The 21,479-nt window shown below is 45.5% G+C and overlaps 1 protein-coding gene and 2 long non-coding RNA genes across 6 annotated transcripts in view; all 3 read left to right on the forward strand.

Moving 5' to 3' along the window:
• Nucleotides 1–3,479, forward strand: part of LOC130096671 (protein downstream neighbor of son homolog) — a 29,898-nt gene extending 26,419 nt beyond the window's left edge. The window contains exons 10-11 of one of the 4 annotated variants that reach the window (XM_056263276.1): nucleotides 1,463–1,488; nucleotides 3,241–3,479. In XM_056263276.1, coding sequence (XP_056119251.1) covers nucleotides 1,463–1,488; nucleotides 3,241–3,352 — 138 coding nt within the window. In that variant the 3' untranslated portion in view covers nucleotides 3,353–3,479. Of the gene's footprint in view, nucleotides 1–252; nucleotides 279–1,462; nucleotides 1,489–3,214 lie in introns of all 4 variants that reach the window. The other 3 variants (XM_056263275.1, XM_056263274.1, XM_056263273.1) reach the window with 3 other exon arrangements.
• Nucleotides 3,480–4,959: 1,480 nt separating this feature from the next.
• LOC130096679 (uncharacterized) lies at nucleotides 4,960–8,801 on the forward strand. Its single transcript, XR_008808213.1, has 3 exons — nucleotides 4,960–5,181; nucleotides 8,325–8,385; nucleotides 8,484–8,801. It is a non-coding gene; the product is annotated as an uncharacterized LOC130096679 (long non-coding RNA).
• A 9,648-nt stretch (nucleotides 8,802–18,449) lies between these two features.
• Nucleotides 18,450–21,099, forward strand: LOC130096680 (uncharacterized). The gene is made up of 3 exons (XR_008808214.1): nucleotides 18,450–18,527; nucleotides 18,661–18,696; nucleotides 20,940–21,099. It is a non-coding gene; the product is annotated as an uncharacterized LOC130096680 (long non-coding RNA).
• The last annotated feature ends 380 nt before the right edge of the window (nucleotides 21,100–21,479 follow it).

The following is a 21,479-nucleotide window of genomic DNA, read 5'->3' on the forward strand; positions in this document are numbered from 1 at the left end:
GTGTGTGTGTGTGTGTGTGTGTGTGATGTGTAGCTGCTCCTGAAGGTCTCATGCTCTGGTTTCTTCTTCTCTAGGAGTGTGTTGTACAGGATCTGGGTGTGTGTGTGTGTGTAGCTGCTCCTGAAGATCTCATGCTCTGGTGTTTTCTCCTCTAGGAGTGTGTTGTACAGGATCTGGGTGTGTGTGTGTGTGTGTGTGTGTGTGTGTGTAGCTGCTCCTGAAGGTCTCATGCTCTGGTGTTTTCTCCTCTAGGAGTGTGTTGTACAGGATCTGGGCGTGTGTGTGTGTGTGTGTGTGTGTGTAGCTGCTCCTGAAGGTCTCATGCTCTGGTTTCTTCTCCTCTAGGAGTGTGTTGTACAGGATCTGGGTGTGTGTGTGTGTGTGTGTGTGTGTGTGTGTGTGTGTGTGTGTAGCTGCTCCTGAAGGTCTCATGCTCTGGTTTCTTCTTCTCTAGGAGTGTGTTGTACAGGATCTGGGTGTGTGTGTGTGTGTGTGTGTGTAGCTGCTCCTGAAGATCTCATGCTCTGGTGTTTTCTCCTCTAGGAGTGTGTTGTACAGGATCTGGGTGTGTGTGTGTGTGTGTGTGTGTGTGTGTGTGTGTAGCTGCTCCTGAAGGTCTCATGCTCTGGTTTCTTCTCCTCTAGGAGTGTGTTGTACAGGATCTGGGCGTGTGTGTGTGTGTGTGTGTGTGTGTGTAGCTGCTCCTGAAGGTCTCATGCTCTGGTTTCTTCTCCTCTAGGAGTGTGTTGTACAGGATCTGGGTGTGTGTGTGTGTGTGTGTAGCTGCTCCTGAAGGTCTCATGCTCTGGTTTCTTCTCCTCTAGGAGTGTGTTGTACAGGATCTGGGTGTGTGTGTGTGTGTGTGTGTGTGTAGCTGCTCCTGAAGGTCTCATGCTCTGGTGTTTTCTCCTCTAGGAGTGTGTTGTACAGGATCTGGGCGTGTGTGTGTGTGTGTGTGTGTGTGTGTGTGTGTGTGTGTGTGTGTGTGTGTGTAGCTGCTCCTGAAGGTCTCATGCTCTGGTTTCTTCTTCTCTAGGAGTGTGTTGTACAGGATCTGGGCGTGTGTGTGTGTGTGTGTGTGTGTGTGTGTGTAGCTGCTCCTGAAGGTCTCATGCTCTGGTTTCTTCTCCTCTAGGAGTGTGTTGTGCAGGATCTGGGTGTGTGTGTGTGTGTGTGTGTGTGTGTAGCTGCTCCTGAAGGTCTCATGCTCTGGTTTCTTCTCCTCTAGGAGTGTGTTGTACAGGATCTGGGTGTGTGTGTGTGTGTGTGTGTGTGTGTAGCTGCTCCTGAAGGTCTCATGCTCTGGTGTTTTCTCCTCTAGGAGTGTGTTGTACAGGATCTGGGCGTGTGTGTGTGTGTGTGTGTGTGTGTGTGTGTGTGTGTGTGTGTGTGTGTGTGTGTGTGTGTGTGTGTGTGTGTAGCTGCTCCTGAAGGTCTCATGCTCTGGTTTCTTCTTCTCTAGGAGTGTGTTGTACAGGATCTGGGCGTGTGTGTGTGTGTGTGTGTGTGTGTGTAGCTGCTCCTGAAGGTCTCATGCTCTGGTTTCTTCTCCTCTAGGAGTGTGTTGTGCAGGATCTGGGTGTGTGTGTGTGTGTGTGTGTGTGTGTAGCTGCTCCTGAAGGTCTCATGCTCTGGTTTCTTCTCCTCTAGGAGTGTGTTGTGCAGGATCTGGGTGTGTGTGTGTGTGTGTGTGTGTGTGTGTGTAGCTGCTCCTGAAGGTCTCATGCTCTGGTTTCTTCTTCTCTAGGAGTGTGTTGTGCAGGATCTGGGTGTGTGTGTGTGTGTGTGTGTGTGTGTGTAGCTGCTCCTGAAGGTCTCATGCTCTGGTTTCTTCTCCTCTAGGAGTGTGTTGTACAGGATCTGGGTGTGTGTGTGTGTGTGTGTGTGTGTGTGTGTGTGTGTGTAGCTGCTCCTGAAGGTCTCATGCTCTGGTGTTTTCTCCTCTAGGAGTGTGTTGTACAGGATCTGGGTGTGTGTGTGTGTGTGTGTGTGTGTGTGTGTGTGTAGCTGCTCCTGAAGGTCTCATGCTCTGGTGTTTTCTCCTCTAGGAGTGTGTTGTACAGGATCTGGGTGTGTGTGTGTGTGTGTGTAGCTGCTCCTGAAGGTCTCATGCTCTGGTTTCTTCTCCTCTAGGAGTGTGTTGTACAGGATCTGGGCGTGCGTGTGTGTGTGTGTGTGTGTGTGTGTGTGTGTGTGTGTGTAGCTGCTCCTGAAGGTCTCATGCTCTGGTTTCTTCTTCTCTAGGAGTGTGTTGTACAGGATCTGGGCGTGTGTGTGTGTGTGTGTGTGTGTGTGTGTGTGTAGCTGCTCCTGAAGGTCTCATGCTCTGGTTTCTTCTCCTCTAGGAGTGTGTTGTACAGGATCTGGGTGTGTGTGTGTGTGTGTGTGTAGCTGCTCCTGAAGGTCTCATGCTCTGGTTTCTTCTGCTCTAGGAGTGTGTTGTACAGGATCTGGGCGTGTGTGTGTGTGTGTGTGTGTGTGTGTAGCTGCTCCTGAAGGTCTCATGCTCTGGTTTCTTCACCTCTAGGAGTGTGTTGTACAGGATCTGGGCGTGTGTGTGTGTGTGTGTGTGTGTGTGTGTGTGTGTGTGTGTGTGTAGCTGCTCCTGAAGGTCTCATGCTCTGGTTTCTTCTCCTCTAGGAGTGTGTTGTACAGGATCTGGGTGTGTGTGTGTGTAGCTGCTCCTGAAGGTCTCATGCTCTGGTTTCTTCTCCTCTAGGAGTGTGTTGTACAGGATCTGGGTGTGTGTGTGTGTGTGTGTGTGTGTAGCTGCTCCTGAAGGTCTCATGCTCTGGTGTTTTCTCCTCTAGGAGTGTGTTGTACAGGATCTGGGCGTGTGTGTGTGTGTGTGTGTGTGTGTGTGTGTGTGTGTGTGTGTAGCTGCTCCTGAAGGTCTCATGCTCTGGTTTCTTCTCCTCTAGGAGTGTGTTGTACAGGATCTGGGCGTGTGTGTGTGTGTGTGTGTGTGTGTGTAGCTGCTCCTGAAGGTCTCATGCTCTGGTTTCTTCTCCTCTAGGAGTGTGTTGTGCAGGATCTGGGTGTGTGTGTGTGTGTGTGTGTGTGTGTGTGTGTGTAGCTGCTCCTGAAGGTCTCATGCTCTGGTTTCTTCTCCTCTAGGAGTGTGTTGTACAGGATCTGGGTGTGTGTGTGTGTGTGTGTGTGTGTAGCTGCTCCTGAAGGTCTCATGCTCTGGTTTTTTCTTCTTCTCCTCTAGGGGTGTGTTGTACAGGATCTGGCCAGGTGTGGGCTCCAGCAGAGCTCAGTTCAGCAGCTGGCAGCGCCGAGCATTCTGGGAAAGTGTGCGCTCAGACAGTTGCACATGAGAGACTACTCGTACAGCTGGAAGACCTGAGCGTGAGTCTCCACTGACAGGCCTATTAATATCTCTCGCCATCTCAGGCGTCATGTGACTCCACTCACTCCATCAGAGACATGTGCTTCTATATAGTGGCGCTTTTAGTGTGCCATGCATGTAAACATAACTTTAAAATTTGTCATTTTAAGTCTCAATTTTTGGAGTGTTTTAGATGGTGTGATTTTAAAGCTTAAGTTTTAATCACCGTCTCTAGATGAGAAACAACTGATTCCTTTCTTAAGTGTAGTTTTGTGTTGAACACTCATGGTAATATTTTGTTGAAATCCAGTGTATTATTCACATTTGTATGAATATATAATATTAAATGAGTTGAAATATTTCCCGCTTTATATCTCTCATAATGGTGTCACAGATAAGTGCAAAACAAACGTGTTTAAAGCAAGTATTTCTAATTCTCTGACGGGGAAATGAGTGAGAGGATAATATAATGATAATAACCTGCTAACTACTTTATCCTGCTTATTACATGGATACTTTATAAATAAAAGAATGGAAATGAAATATTGATTTGAGTGTGAATTCTTTCACCCTTTTATTGATGGACAGTGTTACATTGTGTGAGAGATTATTTGCTCCAAGTGAGAATGTTAGTGTGAAATTGAACACAGTATTTGACAATGTTGTTTTCAATAAAAAACATTTGCACAAAGCAAGCCGATCCACTTTTCCATGTTGATAAGAGCATTAAAATGAGAAAAAATAATGGGACAAAAAGAAATCAAGAGACATTTAGAACAGATAAAAATGTGCGATTAATCGCGACTTAACTATGACATTAATGCGATTAATCGCGATTAAATATTTTAATCGTTTGACAGCACTAATATATACACTTGTTCAACATGATGGTTTTGAATTGCTTGAAATATGATTGGAATCACTTCAAAAAAGGAAGGCAAGTCTGTCATATAGGTTACATAAAATTATAATGAGACATTTTTGGGGGGTTTTGTCTTTGTAATCAGGCTCTCAAAAATTATATGATCATTTGGATTTATCGGCCCATATATCGGTTATCGGCTTTCAAATATACAGAATTATCGGTAATCGTATTGGCCAAAATTTGGATGCATCCCTATATGTTTCACTTTTAGGGCCAATAAGATGTTAATTAGTGTGATGTTATTTTAATATTTAGGCACATTTCCTCCCTAATTTTAAATGTAAAAATGTATGTGTATTGTAAAGTATATATTTTTTTAGATTTGAATAAAACATTATTATTCTTGCAAGTGAAATGCGACCTGGCCACTTTTTTTTGGTGAGATTTACCCTTTAAATGCATTCATATCCACCGGGAATATATATTTTTTTTAATCAATTATTAGTTTAGATTAAGCGTTTAAGTTGTTGCAAACTTGTTCTTTTGTTCTAGACTCGCTAGTCTAAAAGCAGAGCTTGAGTTTCTGCCAGGAGTGTTTAAGAGTGTAAATACTTGCAGTCAAGCCAAGAAATGCCGATTCAGAAGAGGATCGTGGTGTAACACCTCGTCTAATGTTACACACACACACAGCTTACACATTAAAGTTCTCCGACAGAACGAGTCTTTACCTCTCCGATCTATTGCACACATTCAATGCAATATTGCTCAGGTAATGCGGTTTCTGCAGTGTAATGTAACTGTGATGATGCGTCAGGTCGTATTTTAACACCCGTCAGCTCGAGCCCTGAACGTGCTTCATGTTCAGATACACTGGATTCATGTTCTCTCTGTTCAGCATGTGACTCGACCCTGGGCTGAAGACCAGAACTAACTCTGAATGAAGCAGCTCTGATGATCATAATCTCTGAATAACTGCAGACTCGTGAGTACTTTCATTTCCTCGTCATCTCAGTGATGCTGTCAGCCGGAAATAACATGATATTAGTAGAAGAATCTGTTATTTCTCAACCATAAAGCATGAAGCAACTCAAGAAGTTACAAGGAGAAATGAAAGATGTGATAAGGAATATGTGTATGATTGTGCCTTGTGTATTACAAACTTTTAACGTCTTAATCTGTTTTCCTTGTCATTAAACATGATGTTAATTTAACATTGATCAGTTCTCTTTCTATTTAGGTAAATATAAGTTAAATCAACAGAGAAAATGCTGTTTCCATGACTAAAGTTACATAACTAGTGTCTTAGTGTTATTTTTAACTCAAACGTGAAATGTAGAAAATTAGAAATGTTGAAATAAAGTACTAATATGACCAAAACTGACATAAAAAATAAATTCATGCTAAATACAAATATTTTACAAGGCAAATGCTAATAATAAAGCAAAATAACTAATGAAAATAAAAGCTCCCATTGCTTTTTGATGCAATAATGATCTCCATGTGCTTTAGTGATAAACTCATCTATCGCTGTATTGTCTAATAATTAAATTCAGAATAGAAGTGTCATAATTTGTGATTTAAAGAAGTAGATTTAGTTTATAACTAGTAAGCATGTGAACCCCAGAGTGTTTGATGTGATCGGGTTACAGGCTCATGTGACGCACGTCAGCACTATTAAATAAAGCTTTAGCTGATTCTGTGGGCGTCCACCACATGCCCGACAAAACCACAGATTATTAATATCATTTAGAAGCATAATACTAGTAGGTTTTAAATACATGATATTTGGGATAACTCAATGAAACATGCCAACATAATTTTTTGGCTAGAATGTCATACGAATAAATTATGAACACACAAAAACAAGAGAGAACCAACGGAATATTAATAACTGATTATGCTGTAATCAATGTTTACTGTTTCCTGACAGGTTTTTGATTTTCTATGCATTTTTTTTTGCCTATTAAAATAAAACTTGTAACTGTAGTTTGCCTTTTTGCCAAATAGTTTTGTCAGATTAATAACTTAACCAAGATTAGTGTTTGTTCTTCCCTCATATTTAAAATACTTACAACATATAAAATATTTTCCTTATATTTCAATGGTTTAATTAAACTCGCAGGGTCATAAAAACAAACTGTATTTGTCAAACTATATAGTGTGTGTGTGTGTATATATGTGTGTGTGTATATATATATATATATGTGTATATATATTGTGTGTGTATATGTGTGTGTGTGTGTGTATATATATATATATAATACATATATATATATACAGGTCCTTCTAAAAGAATTAGCATATTGTGATAAAGTTCATTATTTTCCATAATGTAATGATAAAAATTAAACTTTCATATATTTTAGATTCATTGCACACCAACTGAAATATTTCAGGTCTTTTATTGTTTTAATACTGATGATTTTGGCATACAGCTCATGAAAACCCCAAATTCCTGTCTCAAAAAATTAGCATATTTCATCCGACCAATAAAAGAAGTGTTTTTAATACAAAAAAAAAAAAGTCAACCTTCAAATAATTATGTTCAGTTATGCACTCAATAGTCAATACTTGGTCGGGAATCCTTTTGCAGAAATGACTGCTTCAATGCGGCGTGGCATGGAGGCAATCAGCCTGTGGCACTGCTGAGGTGTTATGGAGGCCCAGGATGCTTCGATAGCGGCCTTAAGCTCATCCAGAGTGTTGGGTCTTGCGTCTCTCAACTTTCTCTTCACAATATCCCACAGATTCTCTATGGGCTTCAGGTCAGGAGAGCTGGCAGGCCAATTGAGCACAGTAATACCATGGTCAGTAAACCATTTACCAGTGGTTTTGGCACTGTGAGCAGGTGCCAGGTCGTGCTGAAAAATGAAATCTTCATCTCCATAAAGCTTTTCAGCAGATGGAAGCATGAAGTGCTCCAAAATCTCCTGATAGCTAGCTGCATTGACCCTGCCCTTGATAAAACACAGTGGACCAACACCAGCAGCTGACATGGCACCCCAGACCATCACTGACTGTGGGTACTTGACACTGGACTTCAGGCATTTTGGCATTTCCATCTCCCCAGTCTTCCTCCAGACTCTGGCACCTTGATTTCCGAATGACATGCAAAACTGAGCAACAGTCCAGTGCTGCTTCTCTGTAGCCCAGGTCAGGCGCTTCTGCCGCTGTTTCTGGTTCAAAAGTGGCTTGACCTGGGGAATGCGGCACCTGTAGCCCATGTCCTGCACATGCCTGTGCACGGTGGCTCTGGATGTTTCTACTCCAGACTCAGTCCACTGCTTCCGCAGGTCCCCCAAGGTCTGGAATCGGTCCTTCTCCACAATCTTCCTCTGGGTCCGGTCACCTCTTCTCGTTGTGCAGCGTTTTTTGCCACACTTTTTCCTTCCCACAGACTTCCCACTGAGGTGCCTTGATACAGCACTCTGGGAACAGCCTATTTGTTCAGAAATTTCTTTCTGTCTTACCCTCTTGCTTGAGGGTGTCAATGATGGCCTTCTGGACAGCAGTCAGGTCGGCAGTCTTACCCATGATTGCGGTTTTGAGTAATGAAACAGGCTGGGAGTTTTTAAAAGCCTCAGGAATCTTTTGCAGGTGTTTAGAGTTAATTAGTTGATTCTGATGATTAGGTTAATAGCTCGTTTAGAGACCCTTTTCATGATATGCTAATTTTTTGAGACAGGAATTTTGGGTTTTCATGAGCTGAATGCCAAAATCATCAGTATTAAAACAATAAAAGACCTGAAATATTTCAGTTGGTGTGCAATGAATCTAAAATATATGAAAGTTTAATTTTTATCATTACATTATGGAAAATAATTAACTTTATCACAATATGCTAATTTTTTGAGAAGGACCTGTATATATATATATATATATATATATATATAAAAAAACAAGCATATATGTATATGAGTATTTTTAGGGCTAATAAAACCATTGTGATGTTTTTTTAATATTTATGCATATTTTCACCATGAATTTTATTGTAATGTGGAATTCATATATATTGTAAAGTTTTTATTTTATGATAGATTTCAATAAAAATGAATTGCAAAATGGAATGCACATTTTGGAGAGATAATAGATTAAATGTTTTTTATAATCATTATTATTCACCAGGTTTTCTAAGAGGACATGAATATTCTTGGCACTACATTCATTTTTATTGTAGCCCTCAGTGGTAAGTGAGGAATCTCTTCTGTGTTTAGAAGAATCTGATATTTAATTGATATTAAAATTGGTATTAATTTCTCCTTATTATTGCACGTCCTCATCCAGTGTGTGTAGGTTTGTACCTGCAGACGTCGGCGGTCCAGGCGATCCTCGGGAAAAGCGTGATCTTGCCCTGCAATGGTTCTGGATTCCCAGTGGAAGAGCTGGGGGTTCACTGGGAGGCGATGGGAAAAGACGTCCTCTCGGTTGGCGGTGACATCATCAGGGTCGGGAGGGCGTTTGAGGGGCGGGTCAGTTTCCTCACGGATCCTGCCGAGTCCGAGGACTTTTCCCTCGTTCTGACTGACGTGATGCTGGACGATGAAGATGTATACGAGTGTCTCTGGGCGGATATGAGACCCATTTGCTCTGTATTACTGCATGTGTCGCGTAAGTAACCAAGGTGACGCTAACACACAGCAGACAAACGGCTAGTAGTGACATCAGCGGCAATCCACCTGTCACTCAAGTGGCCACGCCCTTAATAATGCAGAACTTTAACTGTGCATTCACACCGGACGGGAATAGCGCGTCAAATTCGCGTCTAGTTTGACGCTTGACCACTTTGTGTTAATTTGCGTGTCAATGGTGAAATTGATGCGCGTAAAAACAAAAGTTTGAAGCGAAATTTACGCGAGTCAGAGGCGAAATCCGGAGGCGGCCATCTTTTTAGATGTTTATCGAGCATTAGCATTAGCATTATTCGAGAGAGTCACCGCTGGTATATGCTCTGGAGAGCAGAAACAGCTGCGTAGGGGACATCGTCGCTGTACTCGGGTCCATCAGACCCTCCGGAGGGTTTCAGGAGTTTCACAATTTGCTCCAGGAGCTAGGTTTGGTGGACCTAACGGTGAGGACGCTGACGAGGACAGCGTAGGCCGTTTAAGCCCTCGGCCTCGAGTGGTCTATGCCTGTCGAGCCCGGCGCGAGGTTCACCCTCCCCCGCATCCACCTAATCTGTCATTTATTTTTGTTTTGATAATAAATGGAGCCTCCAAAAGTGAAACCTGTCCTGTGATTTTTTTTTTTTTAAAGTTTTTATACACTAAATTGTGTTTGTTGTCTTTACATTAGAATAATGTTTCATATAATCTAGAATAGATATGGAATAAATAGCATTCAATACAAAATGAATATCTCTCATATATTGAAATCGAGTTTTTATGTGAAAGATTTGCTTTGCACACCAAGCATTTTTGTCATATTACAAAATAATTTATTGAGGCCAAACATAAAATAACATTATAAACTGTCACTTCACCACGTGACAGCAGCAAGCAGGCTCCTGATTGGTTAACGTGGCGCGAATTGACGCAGAAGTTCAGATTTTTCAACTCGGGCGGCAGACGCAAATTCGCGTCAAACGCGAGAATGCACAAAAAGCACTACATAACATTCGCGTGTAACGCGCTTAACGCGCCAGATGCTTAATTTGCGCCATTCACGCGAACTTGACGCGTGAATGAGGTGTATTCGCGTCTACCGCTTCGTGCCGCAGGAATTTTTTACGCGCGTAACGCGTCTTAGCATTGACTTAACATTGAAATCACTCGCGCCTGACGTGCTATTCGCGTCCGGTGTGAACGCACTATAAGGCTTAATATCATTTAAACGGATGAGTTATAAAAAAATTCACACCTCTCACAGTCGTCATGAAGGGCAAAATTAGCTATATAGACCAAAACCACTTTTTGCAGCAGGCTGTAAACATGTTTTTTTCTGCTGTAAAGTTGGGCATTTTAACATGGGGGTCTATGGGATTGACTCTCTTTTGGAACCTGTCTCTAGTGGCCAGTCGATGAACTGCAGTTTAAGTCATTTCCGTGTTGGATTCAAAAGAGAGACAGGACGGTTGCCGCTTGATTAGTACACTAGATAGAAAACCAACTCAGACGATTAAACTTTCATATCATATTTTCCCACCTCAGGCACAAAGTACCAGTCCATAAATGCCATATGATGAGCATCAACACAAGTTTAAGAACAATCTCTCTCGTATTTCAGCCGAACCAGAGTCGTTCCCTGATCATGTGGAAGCTTTTGAGGGCGAGGATATCACTTTGGACTGCTTTGGGAATATCCCGAAATATAAACCATGGGAAGACATCTACATCCAATGGCTGAAAGATGACAAAGAGATTCTGCGGTTGAGCTCTGGAAAGATGGACGTCAGTATTGATTACATCATGACATTACCACCCAAGCACAATATCTCTCGCGGTGTCTTCTCACTGACCATTCAGTCGGTGAGTGTTTTCGACCAGGGCGTTTATAAGTGCCGCTACAAGAGCATCGATTACGAGGAGCCGCGGAGCGGATTCCCGGAGAGGCACACACTCACTGTTTGGGGTACGTGTGTGTTCAGCAGTAGGGGTGTGTTCACTCATGATGGGGAGGAGGCAGAGTGAGCCAATCAGCAGTAGGGGGTGTGTTCACTCATGATGGGGAGGAGGCAGAGTGAGCCAATCAGCAGTAGGGGGTGTGTTCACTCATGATGAGGAGGAGGCAGAGTGAGCCAATCAGCAGTAGGGGTGTGTTCACTCAGGATGGGGAGGAGGCAGAGTGAGCCAATCAGCAGTAGGGGTGTGTTCACTCAGGATGGGGAGGCAGAGTGAGCCAATCAGCAGTAGGGGGTGTGTTCACTCATGATGGGGAGGAGGCAGAGTGAGCCAATCAGCAGTAGGGGGTGTGTTCACTCATGATGAGGAGGAGGCAGAGTGAGCCAATCAGCAGTAGGGGGTGTGTTCACTCATGATGAGGAGGAGGCAGAGTGAGCCAATCAGCAGTAGGGGTGTGTTCACTCATGATGAGGAGGAGGCAGAGTGAGCCAATCAGCAGTAGGGGGTGTGTTCACTCATGATGAGGAGGAGGCAGAGTGAGCCAATCAGCAGTAGGGGGTGTGTTCACTCATGATGAGGAGGAGGCAGAGTGAGCCAATCAGCAGTAGGGGGTGTGTTCACTCATGATGAGGAGGAGGCAGAGTGAGCCAATCAGCAGTAGGGGTGTGTCCACTCATGATGGGGAGGAGGCAGAGTGAGCCAATCAGCAGTAGGGGGTGTGTTCACTCATGATGAGGAGGAGGCAGAGTGAGCCAATCAGCAGTAGGGGTGTGTTCACTCAGGATGGGGAGGAGGCAGAGTGAGCCAATCAGCAGTAGGGGTGTGTTCACTCAGGATGGGGAGGCAGAGTGAGCCAATCAGCAGTAGGGGGTGTGTTCACTCATGATGAGGAGGAGGCAGAGTGAGCCAATCAGCAGTAGGGGTGTGTTCACTCAGGATGGGGAGGCAGAGTGAGCCAATCAGCAGTAGGGGTGTGTTCACTCAGGATGGGGAGGCAGAGTGAGCCAATCAGCAGTAGGGGGTGTGTTCACTCAGGATGGGGAGGAGGCAGAGTGAGCCAATCAGCAGTAGGGGGTGTGTTCACTCATGATGAGGAGGAGGTAGAGTGAGCCAATCAGCAGTAGGGGTGTGTTCACTCAGGATGGGGAGGAGGCAGAGTGAGCCAATCAGCAGTAGGGGATGTGTTCACTCATGATGGGGAGGAGGTAGAGTGAGCCAATCAGCAGTAGGGGTGTGTTCACTCATGATGGGGAGGAGGCAGAGTGAGCCAATCAGCAGTAGGGGTGTGTTCACTCATGATGAGGAGGAGGCAGAGTGAGCCAATCAGCAGTAGGGGTGTGTTCACTCAGGATGGGGAGGAGGCAGAGTGAGCCAATCAGCAGTAGGGGGTGTGTTCACTCATGATGAGGAGGAGGCAGAGTGAGCCAATCAGCAGTAGGGGTGTGTTCACTCATGATGAGGAGGAGGCAGAGTGAGCCAATCAGCAGTAGGGGGTGTGTTCACTCATGATGAGGAGGAGGCAGAGTGAGCCAATCAGCAGTAGGGGGTGTGTTCACTCAGGATGGGGAGGAGGCAGAGTGAGCCAATCAGCAGTAGGGGGTGTGTTCACTCAGGATGAGGAGGAGGCAGAGTGAGCCAATCAGCAGTAGGGGCGTGTTCACTCATGATGAGGAGGAGGCAGAGTGAGCCAATCAGCAGTAGGGGGTGTGTTCACTCATGATGAGGAGGAGGCAGAGTGAGCCAATCAGCAGTAGGGGGTGTGTTCACTCAGGATGAGGAGGAGGCAGAGTGAGCCAATAAGCAGTAGGGGCGTGTTCACTCATGATGAGGAGGAGGCAGAGTGAGCCAATCAGCAGTAGGGGGTGTGTTCACTCATGATGAGGAGGAGGCAGAGTGAGCCAATCAGCAGTAGGGGGTGTGTTCACTCAGGATGGGGAGGCAGAGTGAGCCAATCAGCAGTAGGGGGTGTGTTCACTCAGGATGGGGAGGAGGCAGAGTGAGCCAATCAGCAGTAGGGGGTGTGTTCACTCATGATGAGGAGGAGGTAGAGTGAGCCAATCAGCAGTAGGGGTGTGTTCACTCAGGATGGGGAGGAGGCAGAGTGAGCCAATCAGCAGTAGGGGATGTGTTCACTCATGATGGGGAGGAGGTAGAGTGAGCCAATCAGCAGTAGGGGGTGTGTTCACTCAGGATGGGGAGGAGGCAGAGTGAGCCAATCAGCAGTAGGGGGTGTGTTCACTCATGATGAGGAGGAGGTAGAGTGAGCCAATCAGCAGTAGGGGGTGTGTTCACTCAGGATGGGGAGGAGGCAGAGTGAGCCAATCAGCAGTAGGGGCGTGTTCACTCATGATGAGGAGGAGGCAGAGTGAGCCAATCAGCAGTAGGGGGTGTGTTCACTCATGATGAGGAGGAGGCAGAGTGAGCCAATCAGCAGTAGGGGGTGTGTTCACTCAGGATGAGGAGGAGGCAGAGTGAGCCAATAAGCAGTAGGGGCGTGTTCACTCATGATGAGGAGGAGGCAGAGTGAGCCAATCAGCAGTAGGGGGTGTGTTCACTCATGATGAGGAGGAGGCAGAGTGAGCCAATCAGCAGTAGGGGGTGTGTTCACTCAGGATGGGGAGGCAGAGTGAGCCAATCAGCAGTAGGGGGTGTGTTCACTCAGGATGGGGAGGAGGCAGAGTGAGCCAATCAGCAGTAGGGGGTGTGTTCACTCATGATGAGGAGGAGGTAGAGTGAGCCAATCAGCAGTAGGGGTGTGTTCACTCAGGATGGGGAGGAGGCAGAGTGAGCCAATCAGCAGTAGGGGATGTGTTCACTCATGATGGGGAGGAGGTAGAGTGAGCCAATCAGCAGTAGGGGGTGTGTTCACTCAGGATGGGGAGGAGGCAGAGTGAGCCAATCAGCAGTAGGGGGTGTGTTCACTCAGGATGAGGAGGAGGCAGAGTGAGCCAATCAGCAGTAGGGGCGTGTTCACTCATGATGAGGAGGAGGCAGAGTGAGCCAATCAGCAGTAGGGGGTGTGTTCACTCATGATGAGGAGGAGGCAGAGTGAGCCAATCAGCAGTAGGGGGTGTGTTCACTCAGGATGAGGAGGAGGCAGAGTGAGCCAATAAGCAGTAGGGGCGTGTTCACTCAGGATGGGGAGGAGGCAGAGTGAGCCAATCAGCAGTAGGGGGTGTGTTCACTCATGATGAGGAGGAGGTAGAGTGAGCCAATCAGCAGTAGGGGTGTGTTCACTCAGGATGGGGAGGAGGCAGAGTGAGCCAATCAGCAGTAGGGGATGTGTTCACTCATGATGGGGAGGAGGTAGAGTGAGCCAATCAGCAGTAGGGGTGTGTTCACTCATGATGGGGAGGAGGCAGAGTGAGCCAATCAGCAGTAGGGGTGTGTTCACTCATGATGAGGAGGAGGCAGAGTGAGCCAATCAGCAGTAGGGGTGTGTTCACTCAGGATGGGGAGGAGGCAGAGTGAGCCAATCAGCAGTAGGGGGTGTGTTCACTCATGATGAGGAGGAGGCAGAGTGAGCCAATCAGCAGTAGGGGTGTGTTCACTCATGATGAGGAGGAGGCAGAGTGAGCCAATCAGCAGTAGGGGGTGTGTTCACTCATGATGAGGAGGAGGCAGAGTGAGCCAATCAGCAGTAGGGGGTGTGTTCACTCAGGATGGGGAGGAGGCAGAGTGAGCCAATCAGCAGTAGGGGGTGTGTTCACTCAGGATGAGGAGGAGGCAGAGTGAGCCAATCAGCAGTAGGGGCGTGTTCACTCATGATGAGGAGGAGGCAGAGTGAGCCAATCAGCAGTAGGGGGTGTGTTCACTCATGATGAGGAGGAGGCAGAGTGAGCCAATCAGCAGTAGGGGGTGTGTTCACTCAGGATGAGGAGGAGGCAGAGTGAGCCAATAAGCAGTAGGGGCGTGTTCACTCATGATGAGGAGGAGGCAGAGTGAGCCAATCAGCAGTAGGGGGTGTGTTCACTCATGATGAGGAGGAGGCAGAGTGAGCCAATCAGCAGTAGGGGGTGTGTTCACTCAGGATGGGGAGGCAGAGTGAGCCAATCAGCAGTAGGGGGTGTGTTCACTCAGGATGGGGAGGAGGCAGAGTGAGCCAATCAGCAGTAGGGGGTGTGTTCACTCATGATGAGGAGGAGGTAGAGTGAGCCAATCAGCAGTAGGGGTGTGTTCACTCAGGATGGGGAGGAGGCAGAGTGAGCCAATCAGCAGTAGGGGATGTGTTCACTCATGATGGGGAGGAGGTAGAGTGAGCCAATCAGCAGTAGGGGGTGTGTTCACTCAGGATGGGGAGGAAGCAGAGTGAGCCAATCAGCAGTAGGGGGTGTGTTCACTCATGATGAGGAGGAGGTAGAGTGAGCCAATCAGCAGTAGGGGGTGTGTTCACTCAGGATGGGGAGGAGGCAGAGTGAGCCAATCAGCAGTAGGGGCGTGTTCACTCATGATGAGGAGGAGGCAGAGTGAGCCAATCAGCAGTAGGGGGTGTGTTCACTCATGATGAGGAGGAGGCAGAGTGAGCCAATCAGCAGTAGGGGGTGTGTTCACTCAGGATGAGGAGGAGGCAGAGTGAGCCAATAAGCAGTAGGGGCGTGTTCACTCATGATGAGGAGGAGGCAGAGTGAGCCAATCAGCAGTAGGGGGTGTGTTCACTCATGATGAGGAGGAGGCAGAGTGAGCCAATCAGCAGTAGGGGGTGTGTTCACTCAGGATGGGGAGGCAGAGTGAGCCAATCAGCAGTAGGGGGTGTGTTCACTCAGGATGGGGAGGAGGCAGAGTGAGCCAATCAGCAGTAGGGGGTGTGTTCACTCATGATGAGGAGGAGGTAGAGTGAGCCAATCAGCAGTAGGGGTGTGTTCACTCAGGATGGGGAGGAGGCAGAGTGAGCCAATCAGCAGTAGGGGATGTGTTCACTCATGATGGGGAGGAGGTAGAGTGAGCCAATCAGCAGTAGGGGGTGTGTTCACTCAGGATGGGGAGGAGGCAGAGTGAGCCAATCAGCAGTAGGGGGTGTGTTCACTCAGGATGAGGAGGAGGCAGAGTGAGCCAATCAGCAGTAGGGGCGTGTTCACTCATGATGAGGAGGAGGCAGAGTGAGCCAATCAGCAGTAGGGGGTGTGTTCACTCATGATGAGGAGGAGGCAGAGTGAGCCAATCAGCAGTAGGGGGTGTGTTCACTCAGGATGAGGAGGAGGCAGAGTGAGCCAATAAGCAGTAGGGGCGTGTTCACTCATGATGAGGAGGAGGCAGAGTGAGCCAATCAGCAGTAGGGGGTGTGTTCACTCATGATGAGGAGGAGGCAGAGTGAGCCAATCAGCAGTAGGGGGTGTGTTCACTCAGGATGGGGAGGCAGAGTGAGCCAATCAGCAGTAGGGGGTGTGTTCACTCAGGATGGGGAGGAGGCAGAGTGAGCCAATCAGCAGTAGGGGGTGTGTTCACTCATGATGAGGAGGAGGTAGAGTGAGCCAATCAGCAGTAGGGGTGTGTTCACTCAGGATGGGGAGGAGGCAGAGTGAGCCAATCAGCAGTAGGGGATGTGTTCACTCATGATGGGGAGGAGGTAGAGTGAGCCAATCAGCAGTAGGGGTGTGTTCACTCATGATGGGGAGGAGGCAGAGTGAGCCAATCAGCAGTAGGGGTGTGTTCACTCATGATGAGGAGGAGGCAGAGTGAGCCAATCAGCAGTAGGGGTGTGTTCACTCAGGATGGGGAGGAGGCAGAGTGAGCCAATCAGCAGTAGGGGGTGTGTTCACTCATGATGAGGAGGAGGCAGAGTGAGCCAATCAGCAGTAGGGGTGTGTTCACTCATGATGAGGAGGAGGCAGAGTGAGCCAATCAGCAGTAGGGGGTGTGTTCACTCATGATGAGGAGGAGGCAGAGTGAGCCAATCAGCAGTAGGGGTGTGTTCACTCATGATGAGGAGGAGGCAGAGTGAGCCAATCAGCAGTAGGGGGTGTGTTCACTCATGATGAGGAGGAGGCAGAGTGAGCCAATCAGCAGTAGGGGTGTGTTCACTCAGGATGGGGAGGAGGCAGAGTGAGCCAATCAGCAGTAGGGGGTGTGTTCACTCATGATGAGGAGGAGGCAGAGTGAGCCAATCAGCAGTAGGGGTGTGTCCACTCATGATGGGGAGGAGGCAGAGTGAGCCAATCAGCAGTAGGGGTGTGTCCACTCAGGATGGGGAGGAGGCAGAGTGAGCCAATCAGCAGTAGGGGCGTGTTCACTCATGATGAGGAGGAGGCAGAGTGAGCCAATCAGCAGTAGGGGTGTGTTCACTCATGATGGGGAGGAGGCAGAGTGAGCCAATCAGCAGTAGGGGTGTGTCCACTCAGGATGGGGAGGAGGCAGAGTGAGCCAATCAGCAGTAGGGGCGTGTTCACTCATGATGGAGGAGGAGGCAGAGTGAGCCAATCAGCAGTAGGGGCGTGTTCACTCATGATGGAGGAGGAGGCAGAGTGAGCCAATCAGCAGTAGGGGTGTGTCCACTCATGATGGGCAGGAGGCAGAGTGAGCCAATCAGCAGTAGGGGTGTGTTCACTCATGATGAGGAGGAGGCAGAGTGAGCCAATCAGCAGTAGGGGCGTGTTCACTCATGATGAGGAGGAGGCAGAGTGAGCCAATCAGCAGTAGGGGTGTGTTCACTCATGATGAGGAGGAGGCAGAGTGAGCCAATCAGCAGTAGGGGCGTGTTCACTCATGATGAGGAGGAGGCAGAGTGAGCCAATCAGCAGTAGGGGTGTGTCCACTCATAATGGGGAGGAGGCAGAGTGAGCCAATCAGCAGTAGGGGGTGTGTTCACTCAGGATGAGGAGGAGGCAGAGTGAGCCAATCAGCAGTAGGGGCGTGTTCACTCATGATGAGGAGGAGGCAGAGTGAGCCAATCAGCAGTAGGGGCGTGTTCACTCATGATGAGGAGGAGGCAGAGTGAGCCAATCAGCAGTAGGGGGTGTGTTCACTCAGGATGAGGAGGAGGCAGAGTGAGCCAATCAGCAGTAGGGGCGTGTTCACTCATGATGAGGAGGAGGCAGAGTGAGCCAATCAGCAGTAGGGGTGTGTCCACTCATAATGGGGAGGAGGCAGAGTGAGCCAATCAGCAGTAGGGGGTGTGTTCACTCAGGATGGGGAGGAGGCAGAGTGAGCCAATCAGCAGTAGGGGGTGTGTTCACTCATGATGAGGAGGAGGCAGAGTGAGCCAATCAGCAGTAGGGGGTGTGTTCACTCATGATGGAGGAGGAGGCAGAGTGAGCCAATCAGCAGTAGGGGTGTGTCCACTCATAATGGGTGAAAAATAAGTATAATCCATCTTAATAAATGAATAAGTAAACCAGGTCTCTCTAGAGAGTTAACCTCTCTCTCTCTCTCTCTCTCTCTCTCTCTCTCTCTCTCTCTCTCTCTCTCTCTCCCTCCTCAGCTATGTCTTCAGGGATGACAGACCTCATGGACTCATTCTCCAGTGCCAGCTTGACCTCTCACACAAGTGTGCCAGCTTGGACAACTGTTGCGAGCGCTCAGACTGAAGCGGGCCGCACGACACCGACACACACACATGCTACGAGAGCTCAGACCGAAATGAACATCAGTGTGCCAACACACACAGATGCTGTCAGCGCTCAAACTACAGCGAGCAGCGCAGCACCAACACACACACATACTGAGAGAGCTCAGACTGAAATGAACATCAGTGTGCCATCACACACACACGCTGAGAGAGCTCAAACTACAGCGAGCAGCGCAGCACCATCACACACACACGCTGAGAGAGCTGAAGGTACTGCTACTGATCATCCGCACAATATTACTAGTAACAGTCAATACATGTTAATCAATGACTGATTCTTTTCATATAATGTTGTTGGTTTACACTGACCATCTGTGTGTCAACACTATTCCCCTGATGACAGATGTATCCGCCGTCCCTGAGGCCGGCACCGTTTCTGGTGAGAATTAAACATTTTATAAAGCATGCAAAGCTTATAATTCTTACACATTATATTTATAATGACGTCCATACAGCCTGTGCACTATATTCCAAGTCTGAAGACAAATGATAGTTTTGTGTGAAGAACAGACACTAGAAATTCACTGCCAGAGCTCTTAAATATAATTACATGATATTATTTATATATTATATTATATATTATTATTTAGTAGTTTTAGTATCTCCACTCAAACTTATTTTATTTTCATTTATTTGCCAAGGCAGCAGGTCAAGTTTTGCTAAAGTATTTATAATATTCAAGTAATAAAAAATATAATATTCAAATATTTAATATAATATAGTATAGTATCTTATATATATATTACTATATTAAATACTTTAACTTTATACATTTTTGAATATCACATTTTGTTTATATATATATATATATATATATATATATAACAAATCTTATTCACATTTTGTTTATATATATAAACAAAATGTGAATAAGATTTGTGAGCCTCATCAGAGGTTAAAATGACATTTTAATCAGTTCCAAACATAGAACTATTGAAAGAAAGTCCAAGAAAATGAACATTTTGTCATCATTTAATGTGTGATTATGATCATAAGGTATTAATCCTCAATAAATGCTCGTTTTGGACTGAAGAGGAAGTTTTTAGCTCTGAAAGGTTCAGTATGTTTTCATACAACTTCAAGCTTAAAAATATTTCACCGATCAAAGGCTACAAACCCTCTAAAAGTAGAGAACAGCGGAGCGGATACACACTAGGGATGGCTCGATACCACAATTTGGGCTTCGGTACGATACCAGAACCTATTACCTCGATATCGATACTAAATCGATACCACAGGTTAAAAAAAAAAACAGTCTCAAAATTTAAGTGACACTTAAAAAACACTGCTTGAAATTCTCCACTACCAAATGTGCAAAGAAAATGTATCAAATTGTAAAAAAAAAAAAAAAAAAAAAAAAAGATCAGCCAGGGAATGGGAAACATACAGTAGGTTAAATTTTGATAAAAAAAAAAAAAAAAAACTGAAATTATACAAAAAAAATAGGTTAATATCTATAATAATAGATTCACATATAATAATAATAATAATAGAATAATGAAATGACATGTAAACCATTAGCTGTCATGCATCAACAGAGATTTATCAACATTTATTGCATTTATTCATCTTGGTTTGGTTACTGTTTAGGTTCATATTAGTTTAATGCATTGCATAAAGTAATGTTAACATGCTAAAAACATGTATTAGTAAATTTAATTCTAGGTCATTTAATTACTGATTGATATAGATTAATAAATGCTATATTACTGTTAGGTCAGGTTACCCAATAAATGTTGACAAATGTAGCTTTATTGTAATATTAGTAATATTCATATTACTACTCTTACTCTCTTCCTCTCTCTGCTTATTGCTCTAGGGGTCGCCACAGCGGCACTAATATGCCAATCATTTTACTATCACTAATACTAAAATTAAAGGGATACTCCACTTTTTTGGAAATAGGCTAATTTTACAACTCCCCCAGAGTTAAACTGTTGAGTTTTACCGTTTTTGAATCCATTCAGCCGATCTCCGGTTCTGGCGGTACCACTTTTAGCATAGCTTAGCATACATCATTGAAGTGGACAATATTATTTATTTATATATTTATTTATTGATCCAATAAAAAAAGGTTCCGGATCCAACGTCGGAGGTGCCGGCGTGTTCCGGCTCAAATTAAGCCCTGGGTGTAACGATACTCTCATGTCACGATACGATATTATTGCGATACTCCAAGACATGATAAAAGATTAACAAAAAATGTACTGTTGATTAAAATGCTAAATTTGATATTACATTGTGTGTGTAAATGAATATCTGGGACTCAGTGCTGGAAACCCAAAGCACAGGACAATAGAGACACCAGAATAACAATATTCATGATTATGAAGATGAAAATACAGAATTATTATAGACGAATATGCACTTTCACTGACTAGATATATTTAAAATAACGTCGGCCACTTTTTACTGGTAACATCAGACATTTGGCACAAATATTCCCACATTGCATTATTATATTAAACATTATATAGAGTAGTTCTGACACTAAAATGATGTAAACTTGGATTTTTTCTCACACAGTAATTTTTATTTTGGGTGAATTATAACCACTATCCACGATACATATTGTTGCATTTTTGATTTGCGATATATTGACAGCCCTAATGTGTAATGCAGGTCAGCGTGATCCTCTGGAGCTGATCTGGGATCGGGAGATTCCCTGGATCCGCATCGGACTCATCACTGGAGTTCTGCTCGTCACTGCCGGCGTTCTGGGATTATTACTGGCGTTTGGAAGAATCTGAGTCATCATGAAGGGATTAACGTTCAAGGCATTTCCATTATATTTTGTTGAACCAACTTTTCACAGCTCACAAAAATTGCAATGTATTTTTTATATATTTTATATATGCCTCGGCTTATTTGTGGAGCACAACTGTTTACTTACAGGACTCAATACTATTTAATACTTCTATAATTTATATATAAAGGTTCGCCTGAGTTTTTTAATGCTTTATTTTTTCTTGTATCCAGAATGCGCTCTGAAATTTTTGGGTTTTAATAACTAAAGAAGTTAAAAAAAAAACAAAAAAATCAAGTTTGTGAAAACTAATTTGTTTTAAATAATACAAATCTTTGATAAAGAGTGGTACTTTGATCGGTGAATCTTTTAAATATGGTGCTATTCATTTATCTTAAAATGGTGCTAATTTGTTT

The sequence above is a fragment of the Rhinichthys klamathensis genome, unplaced genomic scaffold (genome assembly GCF_029890125.1).
Source record: "Rhinichthys klamathensis goyatoka isolate OS25496 unplaced genomic scaffold, OSU_Roscu_1.1 h1tg000205l_1, whole genome shotgun sequence".
In the NCBI taxonomy this organism is placed as follows: Eukaryota; Metazoa; Chordata; class Actinopteri; order Cypriniformes; family Leuciscidae; genus Rhinichthys; species Rhinichthys klamathensis.